This window comes from Mus caroli, unplaced genomic scaffold (genome assembly GCF_978045245.1).
Source record: "Mus caroli unplaced genomic scaffold, Mus_caroli_1 scaffold_5, whole genome shotgun sequence".
NCBI classification, from domain to species: domain Eukaryota; kingdom Metazoa; phylum Chordata; class Mammalia; order Rodentia; family Muridae; genus Mus; species Mus caroli.
Genome location: NW_028227260.1, coordinates 72,772,643 through 72,794,419, shown reverse-complemented (window position 1 = coordinate 72,794,419; position 21,777 = coordinate 72,772,643). Strand labels below are relative to the sequence as shown.

Genomic DNA, 21,777 nt, shown 5'->3' with positions numbered 1-21,777 from the left:
AGATTTAGGGCTTGAGCTCAGGCTGTAAGGCTTAGTGGTGGGTTCCCTCTGGCCACCTTCTTTTTTTCAACCTTTCCAAACAAGACTTCTTTCTCCTTTCTCCCCATCTCTGTCTCTGTTTCTCTCTGTCTCTCTGCCCCTCCCTCCCTCCCTTCCTCCAATGAAAAAGTGAGGTCAATTTCAAAAGGAGGAAAGTAGTACCTAGTAGGGTAAATGTCCAGAGGGCCTCATGTGACATGGGTCTGGGCTATAGCTTGTTTTGTGTAATTTGCACCCCAGATTATCAAAGAACAAACCAACCTTTAATCAGTACTAACTCCTACTATTCCATCAATTTTTAGGCTCCATTTATTTTACTCAAATCCCCTTGTTTTGTTTTGTTTTGTTTTGTTTTGTTTTTTTCTATTTTGAGTCCCTTTCCCAAAATCAATCCTGTCCTTAGAGGTCGATGGAAAAACCACCTTAATATGATTCTTAATTTGCACAAAAGGTTTTTTCTGTTCTGCTTTTCAGGGACTTCCCTGTGTATTACCATTACAGTTCTTTGGTAATTCAGTAATTTCCTCAAGGTCAGAATAATTCTACAGTTCTCCTACACTCATTATTCTTTAAACAATGTGCTCCATCTGTATTAGGTGAATTGAAATACATTTCTAGAAAGTTCCTTAACCAGACATTTTTCTATCCATGAATAGCATTTGAAACAGGAAAGACCTATGAATGTGGATATAGTTGGTTCTCAACCAGCTGTGGGTTGAAAATATTTGGGGGAAAATTGCATCTATACTGAACATGTGCAGACTCTGTCTTATTATTCCGCAAACAAAAAGAACAGTGGCTTACTTTTATAACATTACATTGTATTAAAACATTTGTTTATGTTGTGAGCAACTGAACCCTTCCATATGCTAAGCCATGGCTGTACCACAAAGCTACATACCCAGCCCTTGTGTTTGGTATTAGAAATTATTTAGACATGATTCAGAGAACACATGATGTAGGTTATATGCAAATATTATGACATTTTTAAGGGACTTGAACATTTGTGGGATTTTGTGCCCCTGGGGGTCCTGGAAGCAGTCCTTTATAGATACAAAGGGATGGCAGCATTCGCTTTCACTGAGTTACAACTAAAGATTTAGCCTTTTAATTATAAGCAAAAATTTGTAGTAGCAGCAGAACCTATGATATTGTCATCAGTGGAAGTCTGAGACACTTGTCTCTCAAATATCATTTATACTAAATAGAAATTACAATAGTATAGTGGCTATGTTGTATCCAGAAGAAATATCACTTTCCTCTCTCAGGGACTATTGACAATTAATGCTTATTGGAGGAGTGTTGTCACTTTTTAAAGTGATATTGTCACAGATAAGTTGTCCTTGCTGTGTTGACAAACTTCCAGTCTATGCTTGGGCAAGGAAATCAAATTAAACTCAGTGGAGCAGACAGAAAGAAGAAGACATAGAAACAAGGAGAGAGACACATTGTAAAGAGTGCCAATGGGAGATGGAGTGGATGCAGGCTGTGTAAGATGACTAAAATTCATTGTATAAATGTATGGATCTGTTGCGAAATCAAAAGATTTTAAAAAAGAAACCACAGTAATAATTATTAAGACCCAATATTAGGTGATTAACTTAATATAGTATATAAGTACACATTATTAAATTTGACATCTATTCTAAAATAAACAGTCTTGTTGTATTTGTTTTATGATGTAAAAATATCCTGACAAGTGTTCCATTGACTTTGCGAGATTGGCAAGAATGGTACCTCCCATAAAAAGGTGAAAAAGTAAAATGGCCTTTTCTCTCTCTGTATGTACTATCTTCAGTCTGCCTTTGTCTCCACCCCTGTACCATACTAGATAACTGCTCAGTCACTGAAGTACATCCTTATTTCGCTAGTCATTTATTTTATAGCCTCTTACTTGATGACTATTCATGTAGCCAGCATTTTCCTTGTGTCTACTTAGCCTTGTGTTCCAGACACGTAATTCTAAATTAGAAATAAATATTGATATGAGAATAAACCAATGTATTAGAAAGACCACTGTCCCCATTTCAGTTTCTCTATATTGGTTTTTTTGTTTGTTTGTTTGTTTTTTTTTTGTTTTTTTGTTTTTGTTTGGGATTCTTTGGTGGGTGTGTGAGAGAGAGGGGGCAGGCATATGGAGGTCAAAGGACAATCTACAGAAGCTGGTTCTCTTCCTCCACCATGTGTGTCTTAAGGATTCAACTCAGATGATCAGGCTTAGTAGAAAGCACCATCTTGGTAGCTCCAAAGCATGAAATTTTATGTCTATATAACAAGCCATCTTTTGGCTATGTTGTTGAGCAAAACAGCAAGTAGTACAAAATTTATCTTTGATTTTTTTTTTTTAATGAAAGCCTTCCATATTCTGTAAGAGAAAATTAACACTGGTTTAAATAGTAAGAGCTGCATGTAGACCTGTATTCAAACTCCCAAATACTAGCATTATGATTATGTATCTGTGATATAATATACATGATATCTATTTTCTCACCCTCAATGTAGAAACAATCACAGGGTGACTGTTGGTGTTAAGAGGGGTAGTACATAGGAAGTACATTGTGACTTGTATATATAGATACATGAAAGCTGTTGTTTTTACTAAAAAAAAAAAATCCTCCTTCAGAATAAAATCTCAATTATCATTGATGTACATCAGGGAATCTACTTCTAAGGTTGTGACTATATTGTCTAGTGCCAATGAAGTCCTACATGGTTATCTGTTATACTTTTTTACTTTAAAAAAGCTTCTAAGGATTTATTTAATTCAACTTCCTTCCTTGTAGCCGTATTTTGAGAAAGTGTGACCTTTTGTCTCTCCATATCAGTGACTGCACACTTGTCTGCAGTTCTAGAGTTCTTTCCATTCCCTTGGAAATATGGTTGGGCACTTAAAAACTTTTATCTTCTGGCCAAATATATGTTGGTGAATGATCTAATGGCTTGTGGTTTTAAATACCCATATGATAGATATATCAGGAGTTGTGTGAGGCACCAAGACTACCAAAGACGGCAGAAAAGAATATCATCTTTGCTTTCTGGCTTGTATCTCCTGAGAAGCAATAGAGTCTGTGAGGTTGCTTTGGGTTGAACTTTTGTCTCAATCTGTAGACAGCATAACTCCAACTTGCTACTAGTGTGTATCTGGGATGGGAAGAGACAGTTCAGACACTTGAGGAAAATGACGGGCTTGGATGTGCTAAAATTTAGTGACTAAACTCTTTTCCTCTGAGATGATATAAAAGCTTTGATTTGGTTGTCACTGGGTGGTGGTGGTATGTCTCGCTGTTCTTCTCTAATAAACTATTGCCACTCGATATTTTTCTATTTTCATTTAAAAATAGAATATGTTATTATTTTTTTCACTTAAATTATTTTTGGATTAAAATATAATTATATCATTTCACCCCTCCCTTTTCCTTCCTGCCTGGTAGTTTGTCAGTATGTGTCTGGCTCCCTCTTTGTCCTTCCATTAACTTGGTTTTGACAGCAGCTTTATATTGTACATATTCACCTCTACTGATGCCCCCTTTCTCTCCTGATTGAGACACAAATATAGGAAGTGCTAGTAGACCAAGGCAGTGGATAGAACCACCAACTTCATTATTGGAATGATCCTTAGACATTGCTTTGATTAGTTGTTCTCACAACTCAACCCATGTCTGACTGCCCTTGTGTTGATGAGGGAAACTAAGGCCCAAGAAAAGGATAAGCGATATTCAGGTTGGTAAATTGAGCCCATTATAGTGGTGTTAACCTTGAACCCAATTTTCTTAAAATTATTTATGTTCTTACACAATTTCAAATATATATGTGTGTATAGATATTATATATACATGTGCACACGACACACTTTGATCATATTCTTCATGATGTCCTTTCTTATCATCTTTTTAATAGTTTTTTGTAAATCCTTCTCTGTATTTAATTACTGTTGTTTTCATGAGCATGTGTGGGAGATTACTTACAAGGACAACTTACCAGTGGCTACACAAAATTGACCTCTCTCCTGCAACAATTAATTGGCTTTTGCTCCTTAGGATAGGATGAAGTGTCATTAGCCCTTACCCTATCCATGTTGATGTGCCCCATATTGTGCAGATCTTTTGGAAATACCCACCATTGCTGTGAGTTCATGGTTGTAACTGCTGCGACCTAAGCAGAAGGCTGTTGGCAGCCCTCCTCTCTGTCCTCCAGCATTTATAGTCTTTCTATTCCATCTTCTATAGTTTTCTCTGGACCTTGGGTAGGAGTGGGTCCATGAAGATTCCTTGTTTAGGACCAAGTACTCAACAATCACTTATTCTCAGAACTTTGACTAGTCATGAGTCTGAATTAGCTGAAAGCCATTGCAAAAAGACACTTCTTTAAGCTTCAGAGCAAAACTAATCTGTGGATATAAATACATACTAAGAGGCCAATTTGACTGCATTTCTATTGAGTCAAACAATAGTACTCCCACTAGGGCATATGACCTTCCAAGCCATGGGCTTTTGAGCAGGTTTACAGTACTGGGCATCAATTCCCTCCTGGGGAGTTGACCTCAAATCCAATCAGAAATGGTTAGTTACTCCCATTTACCATCATGCCTTTATTGCAGTGGTTCTCAACCTTCCTAATGCTACAACCTTTTAATACAGTTCTTCATGGTGTGACCCCTAGCCGTAAAATTACTTCCTACTTGATAACTGTAATTTTTCTACTGTTATGGATTGCAATGTAAATCTGTGTTTTTCAATGGTCTTAGAAAACCTCTATGAAAAGGTAATTCAACTCCCCTAAAGGGGTCATGACTCACAGGTTGAGGACCTGTGCTCTGTTATATCAGGAGTACATTTCGCTTAGAAGGTTGGTGTTGTAGCTTGGAAAATTTATAGTGGAGAATCCAGTGTTCTTTATTTTACCTTGCTTCTGCAGAGATCTACTTGTGCCATAGATAAGCCAGGCTATAGATCTGGGGTAAGAAGAGAATGCTGTGGGATGGAACTGGCTGTTGTTAAAGGGTGAATACCTTTTGGAAGAAATATAGTCAATACTTCCTATTTGTAGTAGGATGGTTTACATTCTTTGCCTCTTGGTAGAACATTGTCCATGGCTGTGTTTTAGTCTTTAGCAATCTGGGAAGGAATATAGTTAAGTTATGACTTAGGTCAGTATTTTACCTTTCTTAATACCAATTTCTTATTTACCCACTTTAGTGTTTGGGTTTCTTCCAAGTTGAATGTAGACATTTTTCCCCAAATCTACTGAGCACGAAGCCAAACAATTAATCTGCTTGCTTTTATCTCATCCTAGATCAGTGTGCGTGTCACCACCATGGATGCAGAGCTGGAGTTTGCCATTCAGCCGAACACCACTGGCAAGCAGCTGTTTGACCAGGTAAAGGAGGGCCTTGTTCCTTAGCTACTTCTTCTGTTAATAGATCTCCTCACAATGCAGGCCACTCATTCCTTCTATGCTTTGGAAAAGGTCTCTTTTCCACTTGCCTATCTGAGGATGGTGCAAACAAAGGCTGACTGCAGACTTAATTAAAAAGGAGGCAAAGTTTAAATGTTGGCAACCTGAAATCTCAATCTTATTGCCCTAACACATCCTATCCTTGATCCCGAACAAGGGAGAAAAGAGACAGGGAGAATGATTATATGGTAGACTTACTGAAACTATCAATATATGGAGCCTCAAACTGTAAAGGATGTTTGTTTGTTTGTCTGTCTGTCTGTTTATCTATGTATAGACAAGTCTCTTTTAAAAAGTCCAGGCTGTCCTTGACCTTACTGTGCATCTGAGGGTGACTTCTAACTCACAATTCTCATTCCTCTGCTTCCCAAGTGTTAGGATTCGAGGTGTCTGCCTCCAGACTTGTAAGTTGTCTTTTCACTTCTATGTGCAGACTGTGTGTGACATAAGCATCAACACACATATACAAATGTGAAAGAAAGGGGGCAATTAATGCTTACCATATAGATCTTTTGTTTTTATAAAAGTGTACTTTTTAAAAATATCTTAACTATTATCCAAATACTGGTTACTGTGACATATATGTTTGCATAACATTCCAGACCAGAACTGGACAAGACAATAAAAAAAACCCCTAAACCCAAATAGCTTAGAAGGCAGTATTATGTACATGCATATGGTAGAGTAGTAAATGATGGCTTCCTTTCAAATACCATGATGCTTTTTGTTCATTATGAACTAGAATAGGGAGATAAGCACCATCATCTTATTTTGGATTTAGTTGGAACTTATTCCTCTTGAGTTTGTTTTGTGTTTTTGTTTTGAATAGGCAATCACTGTAATTTGTAAGGTAATCACTGATGGTTAATTTGTGAAAATACAAGTTAGTCTGAGGAATTTTTAAACACAAAAATAATGTGTTGACATTCCCATAGCTCACAAGTGATTACAGTACTAGTCTGCAATGACTGAATGCATTTTGACTATATTAAGGTTTTGCATTCCCTCTTTGCATGTGGGGTTTATATTGGAGAGATTTTAAAGGGACAGACTTATGAAGTGACTGGATAGAAAATTGGAAATTCTGGTCTCTAGAGCTGGTTTTGCCAGCTAATTTTTTGTTGTTTCATGCAAACATTTCCCCTATTTCCCTTCTTTGGGCTTCAGTTTCCCTATCTCAAAATGGTTTCTCAAACTAGGTTATCCCTCAAAAATTTATCCCTGACATCTTTTCTACACAGTTTCTTCTCCTTCTTCTGTATTTCCATTGTTTAGAGTTCAGACAACCCTTTTTTGTAAAAGAAGGAAAATGCTTCACTTGCATTGGATGGAGACAGGCCGCTGGTACAGAATATCTCTTCTGGATTAGCTTCTAACAGCCTATGAGATAAACATAGGATACATCTACTATACCACATAAATCCCTGGCTCCCTTGATTTCAGGAAGAGGTGCAGAAGGGAGCATCAGTCGTGGTGGATCTTACTTTGGCTTCTTCTTAGACTCCTTCCAGAGTTCTGATTCTACTTAGTCCTCTCCCAAACCAAATGATCAGTATACTCTTCCTCCTCTGCTCTTGGTGCTGGGGCTTTGTTCTTTTGTACTGGAGGGGGATGGCTGCTGAAGGCAAAGAAGACATGACTTAGAGCCTGGAGCAATAAAAAAATCTGTGGGCAAAGTTTTATTAACTTAAAAAAGCCTCAACTCAGTAATTGATTGCTGGTGTTGGTTCACTTTCTGTACTGTATGTGTAGTTCTATGGGGGGCCTCTCTGGCTGTGAGCCCTGTGCAGATTGGAATGGTAAATTAGTGTGTGCTGTATAACTCTGGCTGACCTGGTATTTATTATGTAGTCCATGCTGCCTAGAATTTGGGACAATCTTCTTGTCTTAGCCTGCTGATTCCTGGAATTACAAACATGTACTAGGTTCCTGGCTGGTATGTTACTCTTAAGGCTATTGCCTCCCAGAGTACTCAAGAGATTTTAATCTTTCATAATCATCAAAGAAAGGACTGAGAGAGAAAACCAGAAAATCTCATTTGTATAAGCAATGTCTTAGGAAGTATATTTATTGAGCACCTACTATAAACTACGCTTGGCTAGGTACTTTAGATGCAATTTCATTCAGATTAGAGTGAGTCTGAAATTGGGTATGATAGCCTGTAATCTCTGAAGATAGAGGCAGACGGATCAGGAGTTCAAGGTCATTCCCAAGAGCATAGAGAGCTTTAATTGAGGCTAGCCCGAGCAAGCAACATGAAATCCTGTCTCAACATAGGTACAAATGAAAAAGTGACCTGGAGTTCTATTGTACAACATGGTGACTCCTGTTGCTAATGGTACATTGTATTTTTTTTTTTTTTTTGGTTTTTCGAGACAGGGTTTCTCTGTATAGCTCTGGCTGTCCTGGAACTCACTTTGTAGACCAGGCTGGCCTTGAACTCGGAAATCTGCCTGCCTCCGCCTCCCGAGTGCTGGGATTAAAGGTGTGAACCACCACGCCCAGCAGGTACATTGTATTCTTGAAAAATGGTGAGTTGGGTTTGAAGTGATAGCTGGATTCTTTAATCATCACAGCGATTCTGTCCCTAAGAGGACAAAGAACATACCTTGTAGGTCACATCACCAGCAAGTTGTGATATGGAGTTTCAAATACAGATCTGAACAAACATATTATTTTCCCACTGCACTGCACTTTGTGGGGTAAATGAGGGTGTTACAGGTTGGAGATGTCTCCTAGATGTGTCTTAGGTCATTGAGAGGTTGCCATAGAACAGAGAATACAGTGATCCTCTGTGAGGGCAGACGGGTCTGAGCTGTTATATTGTAGGTAAAAACCATTGGAGAAAAGATTTGAACTTGATGAAATATGCTTCCTCTTTTTTTTTTTTTAACTTCCTTTCTGGTCAAGGAACGTATTTCTTGGCACCCAGTGATAAATAACATGCAACAATGGGAAACCATAGCTTGAGGAGAGGCAGAGCCTGGTGGGAAATGGAAATGGGGCCCACAATTGCTATCCCTTACTTCTGTTTCTTTCTGTGAGTGTTTCTTGACAGGAAAGAGGAAGAACACATTTTGCTGCAGGCATGTTGTACTTGGCTTGCTTTAATCTCTTAAAGCAGATTTGCCAAATGATTTCATCCTGAATTATATACATGCCACTAGGTGGCAGAGCTGCCACTATGAATAACATTATTTTTTGAGAGTATAGTATGATTACAACATCTCTCCCTTCTTTTTCCTCTCCACCTCTTCTATACCCCTCCCCACTCTCCTTCAGATTCAAGGCCTCTTTTCCTACTAATTGCTAGTGCATATATATATGCATATGAATATAGAGATCCTGTCTGGCTTCTCAGCCGTCATGTGAGTTCAGTTTAGGGATCCATAAAAATAACAAAGCTTTTCTGACTTCAGTGCAGTACTTATTGCTGGCAGATTTTGCATTAGGATTTCTAAATTCTGATTTTATTTTGTAGCATGATTAACACTTATTATGACAGTCATATTAGTTGTATTACCATCCTATGGATTAGGAACTGAGGGTTTGTGAGGAGAAAAGTTCTGGCTAAGCTCACACAGCTATTGGGAGCGTTATAACTCGACCTTGAATCTTGATAGATTCTACTTTCCCAGTGCCTTCTGTCAACTATGCCCTGTGTGAACTTCCTTTGCCTAGCCTACTCCCTAAGCAGAAACTGGGCTGAGTGCTGTCTGTTTTGTGAAGAAGATGCTCACTGTGGTACAGGCTATGTGGAGCGTAAGAAACAGATGTTGTGGTAGCATCTTGCAGATTTTTTCCAGTTAACCATCAATTTGCTTTTAGGTGAGTGATAATGCAGATGCTGCCAGCCTGTGAGGGAATCTCAGCGTATCTCAGATGTTTGGGCATTGATGCAATACAGTTTTGCACATAATTCCTCATGCAGATTTTTTTCTCAAGGCTCTGGCCTTACTTATGATGTAGTTCTAGGCTTCTGAGATGGCTCCTGATGTTGCTAGCTTGTTACACAAGTAGGTGCAGGTAGTATACAAGGCAGGCAGCACTGATTCTTGAATTGACTTCTGCAAGTTATAAAAACGAAAGAGGTAAATGGGGAGCTGTCTTATACCCCAAAGCTCCTAGAAGTTAGCAATGATTTTTTTTAAAGGCAAATTTCTTCCTTTCATTGGATTTCAGTTTTCTTTGTAGTTTTTTTTAATTACCATGTGTTAAATACATATAATAATAATTGGTTTTCTTTCTTTCTTTTTTTGTTGTCATTTTTTGAGACAGGATTTTTCTGTATAGTATTAGCCCTCACTGTAGACCAGGCTAGCCTCAGATTCACCTGTCTTTCCTTCCTAAGTGCTGGGATTAGAGGTGAGCACTACCATGCCTCACTTGGTATAACATTTTCAATAAATGAACTTAATGAATTTTGATATATTCATCCCTTCCTTCTTCCTCCTAGTCCCAATTCACACGCCTGCTGATCTCTTTTCAATTTCAACTAGTCCTTTTTTCACTTTTATGTCTACTCTTTCCTTAGGCTCATTCACAGAAGTATGATTACCAACCAGTAACAGATCTTCAGGGATGGGTGTGACTTCACGTGCCCTTTCCATGATAAGATGTTAACTCAGATCTTATGCAGGTCTCGCGTGTAATCACAGGTGCTGGGAGCTCATGACTGCAATGAAGCAATAACCATCCTGAATGGCATCATTTCACAGCTCTCCTCCACATCTTCCAGCTCTTATGATCTTTCTGCCCTCTCTTTTTGATGTTCTTGGTGCCTTGGAGGAGATGATATAGATGTTTCAATTAAGGCTGAACAGCCAACAGTCACTTATTCTTGGCACTTTGGCCAGTTAAAAGTTCACAGTTACTGCCGAGCACAGCATAAAGAAGCTCCTCTGACCAAAGCGGAGAGCAGTATTTATATGTGGGGGTGTACACTTCATTTGAAGGCAACTTGATAGGAGGCACATCACTGGGCTTCAGTTTAATAGCCTGTGTTGTGTTAGCCCTGTTTTCTCTCCACAGTCAACTAGGGATAGTAGGGTGTAGTACAGAACAGAATTCACAGCCTCTAGAAATTTTTTTTTATCCAAAATGTGTTTATTGGGATAATTTCCCAGTTATCTTGATTCATAATGTTTTTAGTGCACCTCAGTTCTACCATACTCCCAGACCTCTTGGGTATAGCCAATGACTGTGTTCTTCTGCTTAAGGATTTCTTAAGGTCAGCTTTGAGGAATACTAGCTTAAATCTTATAAGAAGGATGTCTAGTACCAAACGAAACACATTTCCCCCCCTCGGGGAGGGAGCCATTTCTCAGCTTTATAAGGAATCTACTCACTGGAGCCACAGAGGTTTATTCCTAGAACAAAGAGCTAGATACTTTTCTTTAACTTGGAAAGCAAGGTCCTTCCTCTCTCCAGTCCAGCACCACCTGAAATAGACTTCTTGGTGGCTATAAACATTGGAAGTGAGTAATTTCTCGTGCTGTTTCTTTGTTCTTAGAATTGGAAACGGGGCCAAGTGTTGCCTGAACAAATGGCTCCCATCACTGCGTAGACCTTAATTGGAGATTTCTTTGTAGCCTTTAGTCACAGGCATTCTCTTTTGCCCTTTATTCTTTTTCAGTATCAGTTCTGACTCCAGACTGCATTTCCTTCCTCCCATATCTGTACTTTGGAACTTCAGCATAGGCTGAGAGACTGCTCATCTCTCCAAGCTCAAGAGCTTAAGGAAGTGGAAAATTCATACCGTTTTGATTTCCTTCTGCTTACAAAAGAAGAAGCAGTGCTCATATCAAAATCTCCTTCAGTCCTAGGTTTTCTGAGCCGCCACAACTGGCCTCTTGGTTTAGGTAAAAGCCAGTTGTTGCTTTACCAGTTCTGTTCCTTTCATGCTCCACTCCTTCGGTACCTAGATATGTTAGACCTGTAGCTTATCCTATCTTCAGTGGTTTTTTTTCTTTCTCTAGGATCTGAACAGTTTGTAACTCTTTCTCTTCCCACCAGTCGCATTTCAATCATAACTCTGAAAATGTGTTGAAAATCAGTTTTTACTTGGGTAGGACAAGAACTTCCCATACATAACTCTTCATGTGAGATCATTTGACAACTTTCCTCCCAATTAGATAATGAGGAAGTTGTGACCAGCAAAACGAAGTATACTGGCTACAAGTTACAGATAAAAGATTTTTGTTCAGATTTCCTGATATGTGACATCTATAAAGAGAAAGTGTGATATCTTAGGAATGAGGCTTCTCCTCAGAGTGGTTATTACATGAGATAGTCCCAGGAAGGTATTGGTTTGTTTACTAGAAGGAATGTTGGCAACTCTGGGTTCTTGTTTATGTCTCTAGTTAAGTCTCTTAGATTTCATACTTATCCTACCATAAACTTTTATTTCCATCCTTTTATACCTAAAAGAAAAGATGAGAACTCTGTGATCTCATCCTGACTTCATCAGGATATGGCTTAGCTTTAGCGTGGCCATCCCTAGTCTTGGGCAAGTTGCGGTGGAGCCTACAACTGGACCATCAATCTGCTACTGTCAGGGCCCCTGAACAGACTCCATCTGTCTTTTCCTTGCAGAGTTCCTTTTCTGCCTTCTATTCATTCCAAGGGCACTGGGCAATACAGGGCCCTTTAGCTTCTTCACAAGACAAATGTTGGCCCCAAACATATTAGTATCTATATCTTTGGGCTATGAGCTGTCTGTATAGTATGCTTTCTGCCTTGTCTTTCTTGGAGTATTGCAAGTGAGACTTGGTCTTAGATGTTGATATAATCCTCACTTTCTAAAGATCGTGACAGCTGTGAAGTTTGAATTGATGTCATCAATGATTGTCAATACAGTCAATTATAATGATGTAATTCTTCCCTAGAAACCTAAAGGGCTAGGTTGGGAAGCTTCTAGATAGCTAAACATGTGGAAGTACCTGAAGGGACATGTGCTTGAGGACATAGAAACTTTGCACATCTCCATTACCAACTCTGCACCTTTTCTGTTTGTTCATCTGTGTCTTTTTAAAATGTGCCTCCTTTGTTAATTTTAGACAGACATTCAACATGTAGCCCCGGCTGGCCTAGTAGAGCTTGACGTGACTGAGCTGGTCTCCAATTCAGAGAGCAGCCTGCCTCTGCCCCCTAAGTGCTTACATTAAGCACAGCTCATCTCACCCCTCTTAGACACAAGATCTCATGTAGCCCAGACTGGGTTTAGACTCTGTGTAACCAAGGATGATGATATCGAACTTCTGATCCACCTGCTTTCACCTTCTTTAGAGTGCTGGTATTATAGGCAGGTATTACTATGCCCAATGTAATATTCTTTATAATATGTTTTAAAATGCTGAAGGACAATATATGAGAGTTCCCCAGGAGAATATGATACAGGAGTTAACCTAAGAAACTTTGTCTATAGTCTCTAATCCATTCTGGGAGCAGACAGCTATATAGCATTGTAGAAGGGAGACATTGACAGAACGTATGAGAATTGGCTTGATTTGGAAATATGACATAAGCTAAATCTTGACTCTGTCACTTATCTGCATGTTGGGCATGTCATTTCTTTCCTGGACTTTTAACTTTACCTTCTATAAAGTGAGCCGCATTGTACTTCTGCCATAGAGCCCTTATGAGAATTAAAGATGATCATGGATGTAAGGTTCTTGGTGTGCACGAGGGTTCACAATAGTACTTGGTAGGCAAAGAAACTGATAGCATTTTTTTTCTTTTAAAATTATATATTAAACATGTTAATTGTGCAAAACAACGGATTTGTGATGCTTTCATGCACATATATTTGATTATAAGGACATTCCTTTCATCCATTGGTCCTTGTCTTTTTCCTAAATAGTTTGTTCCCCTTCTACTTTCATGTTATTTAAAAAAAAAAAAAAAGACTAGCAGTACCTTAAACCCTTTAAGGGTAGGGTAGTTTAAGTTTGTTCCACCTTTATGTTCTTTAATTCCTGGTAGATATTAAACCAGTTATTGTGTTGTTTTTTTTTTTTTCCAGGTGGTGAAAACTATTGGTTTGAGGGAAGTTTGGTTCTTTGGACTGCAATACCAGGACACAAAAGCTTTCTCTACTTGGCTGAAACTTAATAAGAAGGTAATCACTCACTACGTAGAAAAATTTTCTAGGTAATAACATATGCTTGCTAGCAAACCTGTGATAATCAAGCTATGTATTGAGCAAAACAACAAAGGGACTGATATTCAGAGTGTTAGTTTCAAAAGTTGTATTGAAGGGAATGACTAGACTTAGCTGTCTGAAGTCGGACAAAGATTTCCAGGTTTATGCAGGATTGCTGCCTTCTGTAGACAAAAGATTGTTTCTCATTTGTCTGCATGGCTAGTTCTACAGCTTACATAACAATCACCCTCTCTTTTTTATTTTGAGAAAAGATTTCATATTCTAGGCTGGTCTCAAGCTCCACATGTAGCAGACAGTGACTTTGAACATCGGGTCTTCTTGATTCCACTTTCAGAGTTTTGTGATTACAGGAAGACCATCACTATAGTCCTATTTATTACTTTCATCAAAGTACAGGCAGAGGACTTCTGAGAAAGATGGTAAAGCCAAAGGAAGTGGAGACTCTTCTTTAATTTAGATTTGTTTTGGACCAAAGCTTTTAGTAGTTTAAAATGTTGGGATACCTTTCTTTCAAATTTGAGATCTGTAGAATTCCCAGAGAGAGCCCCAAGTAGTATCTCTGGAGACACCTGGCAGACTCCCCTCTTCAGATCCTCAAACTGGCTAACAGTTGACCTTAGAGGACTTAATACTGTATTGAAGCTAAGTTTGCTAATTGTATCTGGAGGTGGGTATCTCACTTTCTGCTTTAAAGAGTATTGTTTTATTAAAGAATAAAAAGTTTGTAAATCATATTTATTTACTATATTATATTGATATTTACTAGGCCTGTCCATGTGAATGTGTGCACACATACATGCATGCCATGGTATACATACCAATTCTCTCTTCCACTTTGTCAGTCCCTGGGATCTAAATGAGTTGTGGAAGCAAACGCCTATACCCTCTGAGTCATGTTGCTGACCCCAAAAGTAGCACATTTGCTGGATAAATTAGGAGCCATTTTCGGGTTTAGAAGGTCATCTGGTTTATGGTCTAACCTAGCCAATTCTGAGCTTTCAACCAGACTTGCTATTCTCTGATAGTTTGTAGAGTTGGAGGACACTTGAAAGAGGAGCCTTAGGGTCAGGAGAGATGGATTAGCTGTTAAGAGCACTGACTGTTCCAGAAGATCAGGGTTCAATTCCTAGCACTGACATAGCAGCTCACACCTGCCTGTGACTCTAATTCCAGGGAATCTGATGCCCTCATCTGGCCAACGTAGGTGCCATGCATGCACGCGTGTCCACACACAGAAAAAAATATAAAATAAAGTTTTACAAGAGAAACTTAAAAAAAAAAAAAGAACATTCTTAAATCTACCCTCAGAATTTGAGATCAGTGAGCTATATTGTCAGATAGTGGTGGCTTCGGTCATCAGTGTGTATTATAAATTTTTTAAGAAGAACATTCTCAAGAGGAAGAAATGTTTATAAGATTCCCCAATGAAAGTGATACTTTTGATTTTATTTGTTTGTTTGCTTTTTTAAAAATTTAATTATAGCTGGGTGTGGTGGCGCATGCCTTTAATCCCAGCACTTGGGAGGCAGAGGCAGGCTAATTTCTGAGTTCAAGGCCAGCCTGGTTTACAAAGTGAGTTCCAGGACAGTCAGGGCTACACAGAGAAACCCTGTCTCGAAAACCAACCAACCAACCAACCAACCAACCAACCAACCAACCAAACAACCAAACAAACAAACAAACAAGAAAGTTTTAGTTATGAGAGTTGCCTTCCAGCCTTGGAAGATTACCCACACTTACAGCCTTTCAGAGTCCTCTGACTGCCTTACAGACACTCTCCCATCATCACAATCTATTTTGAGGGAGCCTTTGTAACCTCCTTGCTTCTCCCAGGTGACTGCACAGGATGTGCGGAAGGAAAGTCCGTTGCTCTTCAAGTTCCGGGCCAAGTTCTACCCAGAGGATGTATCTGAAGAACTGATCCAGGATATCACCCAGCGCCTGTTCTTTCTGCAAGTGAAGGAGGGCATTCTCAATGATGACATTTATTGTCCACCTGAAACTGCTGTGCTGTTGGCTTCGTATGCCGTCCAGTCTAAGTATGGTGACTTCAATAAGGAAGTGCACAAGTCTGGCTACCTGGCTGGAGATAAGTTGCTGCCCCAAAGGTGAGGTAGAACCCTGCCCTCCTTTGACCTGGCTGACAAAGCTGAATAATCCCCAGTCCACAGGGGCTGCCAGATAAGGGTTTTTTTCCCATTGAGTTCTGTCTAAAGACTGTGTTGTGCTGCTGAGACACATTTGCACATACTATTGTATCCTATTCTATTTCCGGTCTTCAAAAGGCTCTTTTCCCCTTTGCTCCTTGATATCAAAGCTCCATTACCCTGGGGATAGGTGCTGACGTAGAAGGAAAGATGAGTTGATTTGTTTTGTCCTCTCCCATGATTCCATTTCTCTTTCACTGATGAGATTTTATTATAGAAATTCACAGGAGAGAGAGAAAATATGCAAACCAGGGGCACCAGTGTACAGTTTTCTGATTTTGTAAACTTCGAAGGGGAGAGCTTTTAAACACTTAATATTTTTATTTTAACATCATGACAATGCTAAATATACAAGGCAAGCGTTGTCCTTATTTTCTGGCTCAGGAAATTAAGATACAGAGCTACTGACTCTGATGTGCCCTGTCTCCCATAGCAGATTTTTTTTTTTTTGGCAGTACTGATCTGAACCCCCAATTTCTTTATTATTATTTTTTTTAATGCACGAGGGGTTTGTTTCATTTTGTATCGGATGGCCATTTGTTTCCACAGGCTTTTAGATTAGAATAGGAGAAGAAAAGTTAAGCTTGAGCTGTGGTGTGTACACACTCCACAGATGGTGTTAGGGATGGTAATTGTGCCCTGGGACTCTTTCCTCGTCAGTGGCATGAAGTGTGAGATGGCATATTTAAAGCATCTTGTTTAACAATCTAGTAGAACTGTGGGCTGGGCCTCTTGGTTTCCCTCAGAGTATTTTGTGACTACTTCCCTCATCTGTATGCAAAGCTGTCTTATAAACACCAACTGTTGGCTCCAAGAGGATCTAGGAGAGAATATTTTGCCTTTCTTTACTGTTAGCCCCTCATCACAGACGCCTGTATATTCTTGTTGAGCTTGGAGATGCAGCACATTATTAGCATTGTGGTTAATGGTATAAAGAGGATCTGGACTGTTTTGGCTTTGTGTTTTGTTTTGTTTTGTTTTGTTTTGTTTTGTTTTGTTTTGTTTTTTAATTCCAGCACTTGGGTTGCTGAGGCAGTAAAGTGCTTTTGAATTTGAGTCTAGCCTGGTCTACATAGTGAGTTCAGTACAGGAGAGCTGTATATAATAGAGAGAACCCATATCAAACAAACAAACAAACAGATCCTGCCTCAAACCAAAAAAAAAAAAAAGCCATATAGGTGACTAAAGAGGATAATTCCATTGTTCTGTTTGGTCATCTGTTCTTGGAGTTCTTCCTTTAGGAAGTTCGTTATGCCTGCTTCAGTGTGTTCAGGTCTAATTTTCAGTATGAATCCAGCAATACATCAGTGGGCTAACTTCTCATTTGCATCAACTCCATAGAGAGCTAAGTGAGCCTCCCTCCCTTCCTGCTTATACGTTATTGACCACTCACTATCTTTCTAGAGTCTTGGAGCAGCACAAACTCAACAAGGACCAGTGGGAAGAGCGGATCCAGGTGTGGCATGAGGAGCACCGGGGCATGCTCAGGTAAACCTCCCTTGATAGCCATGAGTTTCACTGTCCTTGTAAGGAGAGTGAGGATGGTGTCTACCAAGAAGACAAATTATTAGGTGAATTGGTGGATTTTAAGAAAGAGAGACTAGGGATGATTTTGATATTTAAATATAAAAGGCAACTTTGAATCATTGTAAGACTGTGATTTATTTTAGGCATTTTTAAAAATTCTTAAGAGCAAAGTTTTGATGCAAAGGACTGTAACTTGAAAAGATCATTAACTATAACATCAGGACTTCATTTCTATTATTTTATTTTTATGCCCTCTCTGTCAGTGTCTCTGTCTGTCTGTCTGTCTGTCTCTCTCTCTCTCTCTCTCTCTCTGTGTGTGTGTGTGTGTGTGTGTGTGTGTGTGTGTCCCTGCACGTTGTGCACACCTCTGCTTTATGCCAGGGTGCACATGTGGAGGTCAGACCAACTTTTGGGAGTCTATTTTCTTCTACTCTACCATATAGGTGCCAGTATGTGAACTCAGGTTGTCAGGCTTGCTGGTCAATGACCAACTGACCGAACTTTCCAGCCCTAGAAATTCTTTAAAGAAATGATCACATTATGTAGCATAGGTTGATCTTGAACACACAGTATGGGTGATTATAGGCTTACAGGCATGTTCCACCACTCCCTACATCCTAAACAGTTTTGAGTACAATGAAAAGGAAGGAAGATCAGGGTCTCCAGGAAGTTTCTGGTCATTGCTCCCCTAAAAATAAATGGGAAAGGAGCTCTCTAAATAGGAGAGCATTTTATAGCTGTCTATTTGAGAAACAAATTGTATTTTTAAGAGGTTGTCGAAATGCAGAGGAGGGAGAATATACTTTCTGTAACAACTAATATTGCAGAGGCCAACAAGGGACAGACTGTTCTTATTCTTTAGGTTCCTGTCAGAAGTTTTTAGTTAACAGAAATAATGTGTTTTCTTGTTACTAATCACTTGCTTAAGTTCTTTCCATTTCCTAATCCTGCTACCAAGACCATTGCCAGAAACAGAGAAAGCTGGCTTCCTCTGTTGCTGGGTCTGCTATGGAAGCTCTACTTTGTGACAATACCCCTCTCCTATTCTGTATCATATAGGGAGGATGCTGTCCTGGAATATCTCAAGATTGCTCAGGACCTGGAAATGTATGGTGTGAACTATTTCAGCATCAAGAACAAGAAAGGCTCAGAGCTATGGCTGGGCGTGGATGCCTTGGGTCTCAACATCTATGAGCAGAATGACAGGTATGTTTCCGAATTCTCTCACTTATTTGGATCACTCTTTTTTTTAAACTTATATGAAAATATTTTATTTCTGTCTAACTCAATTATGAATAAAAATATAGCAGAACAAACATTGGCATTTAAATATCTTCAGTTAAGATTACACAAAATTGACATTAGAGTTTCAGTGCCCTGATAGCACTCTGGGATATTGTGGTATATTTAAGAGTCATTTTTTTTTAGATTTTTTTTTATTAGATATTTTCTTCATTTACATTTTACATGTTATCCCATTTTCTAGTTTCCTCTCTGAAAATCCCCTATACCCTCTCTAGTCGCCCTACCTCCCAATCCACCCATTCCTACTTCCTGGCCCTGGCATTCCCCTATACTGGGGCCTAGAATCTTCACAAGACCAAGGGCCTCTCCTATTTGGATCACTCTTAAACATAGGTGTCATCCCTTACCACAGAGCAAGACTATATCACTTGAGTCCTACCTGTTATTTTTCTACCCAATTAAGTCCAGCCAAGATGATTGTACACCTTCCTTCATTCTATATTGACTAAGGTTGTACTGTCTATTATGATAGTCACTAGCTATATGTGACTATTGAACATTTGAAATACCATTACAACCAATATGTCATAAACAAAACCTGCATACCACACTTTCAAGAACAATTGTGAGAAAAAAGTGGGAATCATCTTTCTGTACCTATGACAGAATACCTGGGAGAAGCCAACTTAAAGGAGGAAAGATAGATTTTGGCTTGTACTTTCAGAGTTTTCAGTCTGCATTTACTTGATGCCACTGCATTGGGCCTGTATTGAGGTAGAATTTCATGGTGTAGAGCATATAATTGCTCACCTCCTGGTGTCTGGGAAATAGACAGTGAAAGAGCACGGGAGTGGAATTCCAATGTCTTCTTTGAGGGCATGTTCCCAATAATCTACTTCCTCCAACCAGGCCCTGCTCAAAAAGTTATGCCACCACTAATAACACCATTTTTGGGGGACCTAGCCTTCAATGAATGACCTTTTGGGAGTCATTTAATATGTAAACAGTGCTGGGTATGGTGATAGATGTCTGTTATCCTAACACTCAGAAGAGTCAGGTAGCAAAAATCAGGAGTTCAAGGTCAACTTTAGCTTCATAGTTAATTCATGGCTGTCTTAGTTTAGAGTTATCGTTGCTGTGATGAAACATCATGACCAAAAGCAACTTGGGGAGGAAAGGGTTTATTTTCCTCACACTTTTGTATTCATCATTAAAAGCAATAAGGGCAAAAACTCAAGCACAGCAGGAACCCAGGGGCAGGAGCTGAGGCAAAGGCCATGAAGTCATACTGCTTAGGCTTGCTTTTCATGGCTTGCTCAGACTGCTTTCTTAGAACCCAATACCAACAGCCCAGGGATTGTACCACCCACAAAGTGGTCAGTCATCCATCAATCACTAAATTAAAACAATGCCCTACAGCATTGAGGTTCTCTCCTTTCAGATGACTGTAGCTTGTGTCAAAATGACATAAAACTAGTCAGCACAATGGCTATCCTGGGCTATGTGAGACCTTGTCTCATTCCCTTTCCCAGTCAAATATAATTCAAACCACAGTAATGTAAAATGTATGTATAATATATTTTTAAAATGTTGACTTATATGCTTAAATGATAGTATTTATATTTATTGAGTTGGTTAAACCTTCATAATTAGGTCATTATATTTCCTTTTTATCCATTTTTATATAGTTACTAAAATGTATAAATGTTACCCTGATAATTTTTGAAGAGTGCTGACCTAGAATCTATCTTGTCAGGGTTCATAAAGTCCAAGTCCCATGTTATAATGAAGTGACTTTTAGCCTATAAGCCTTGCTATCATATTATCCTACGGCTTCTTTTCCTCTCAGTCTGCTCTTGGTAAGGATAAAATCATCAGATTGTTGTTTCATTTACTACCTGAGTCTTAGGGCGCATTATTTATCTTTCCAAGTTTAACAATATTGAATAGGTTTTCTGTTAAGTAGGGCCACAGATGCTCTGGAAGTTTCTTACAAGGTAATTGCTTCAACCCCAAGTGGAACAAAACAACTGGCACTAAGTGATAACAGTAGCTGAGTTTGACAATAGGTCTGTCTCCTCAAGGGAGAGGTTTGTGTTAGGTGATAGAGTGGGGTGGGTGGTGGTGAGGGCAAGGCACTAAGGCTGTTTCCTTCTTGCTTTGCCTTTGTCATGATGTTGTTGGCCTCTGTTTCTTTCTACAGACTGACTCCTAAGATTGGCTTCCCATGGAGTGAAATCAGGAATATCTCTTTCAATGATAAGAAATTTGTCATCAAGCCCATTGACAAAAAGGCCCCGGTGAGTGACTTCTCCTTCTGACTCTTCGTAGCAGGTTCCCCCACCCCCAAGGTTTAGGTAATATTAAGAGCAAACATGTCATTGGATTTATCTGTCTCTCCATTTTCTGTTGTGTGTCACATGTACAAATGAACAGGAAGCACAAATGGAAAGTAAAATATAAGAGGAAGTTGATGTTGAGAAGCGGCCAGGTGATATTCTATACTTGGTACCACTCTAGTACCAAACTCCCTCTGGGGGAGGGCAAGCTACAGGCAGTCCTAAATGCTGTGCTTTGCCCATTGCCTCACCTTCCTAAGCCTCCAGAATGTACTTTTCGTGTAGTTCGCTTATGTTTAATTGTGGAAAATGGCAGAGCCAGGACTTCAAACCCAAAGATGGCATTACAAATTTACCTCTTAAGATTTTTATTTTTATATTTATTTATTTATTTATTTATTTATTTTGGTTTTTCTAGACAGGGTTTCTCTGTATAGCCTTGGCTGTCCTGGAACTCACTCTGTAGACCAGGCTGGCCTCAAACTCAGAAATTCACCTGCCTCTGCCTCCCAAGTGCTGGGATTAAAGGTGTGTGCCACCACTGCCTCTGGCCTTAATTTAAAGTGACCTTTCTGCCTTTGGCCTCTGAGTGCTGGGATGACGTGCATGTATTTCTAGATCCTCTAAATTTTGTCTTCTTCTTATTATATTTAGTTTATTAATTTATATAGTGTGTGACAATAATAATTAAAGAAGAGATAATGAATTTTGGGGAAAACACAAGGAAGTTGGAGTAATGTATTAGTGTTCATGTAGTAGTTCTGAATAAAATAAATAAAAAGCCAGCAGTAATGAAAGGCTT

The 21,777-nt window shown here is 39.1% G+C and overlaps 1 protein-coding gene and 1 non-coding gene across 2 annotated transcripts in view; one reads left to right on the top strand and one right to left on the bottom strand.

Moving 5' to 3' along the window:
* Positions 1-21,777, top strand: part of Msn (moesin) — a 71,616-nt gene that overhangs the window by 39,848 nt on the left and 9,991 nt on the right. The window contains exons 2-7 of the mRNA XM_021153382.3: positions 5,332-5,415; positions 13,517-13,612; positions 15,491-15,765; positions 17,269-17,352; positions 18,451-18,597; positions 20,840-20,936. Coding sequence (XP_021009041.1) covers positions 5,332-5,415; positions 13,517-13,612; positions 15,491-15,765; positions 17,269-17,352; positions 18,451-18,597; positions 20,840-20,936 — 783 coding nt within the window. The remainder of the gene's footprint in view (positions 1-5,331; positions 5,416-13,516; positions 13,613-15,490; positions 15,766-17,268; positions 17,353-18,450; positions 18,598-20,839; positions 20,937-21,777) is intronic.
* LOC115030211 (small Cajal body-specific RNA 3) lies at positions 13,740-13,875 on the bottom strand. The gene has a single exon (XR_003835820.1).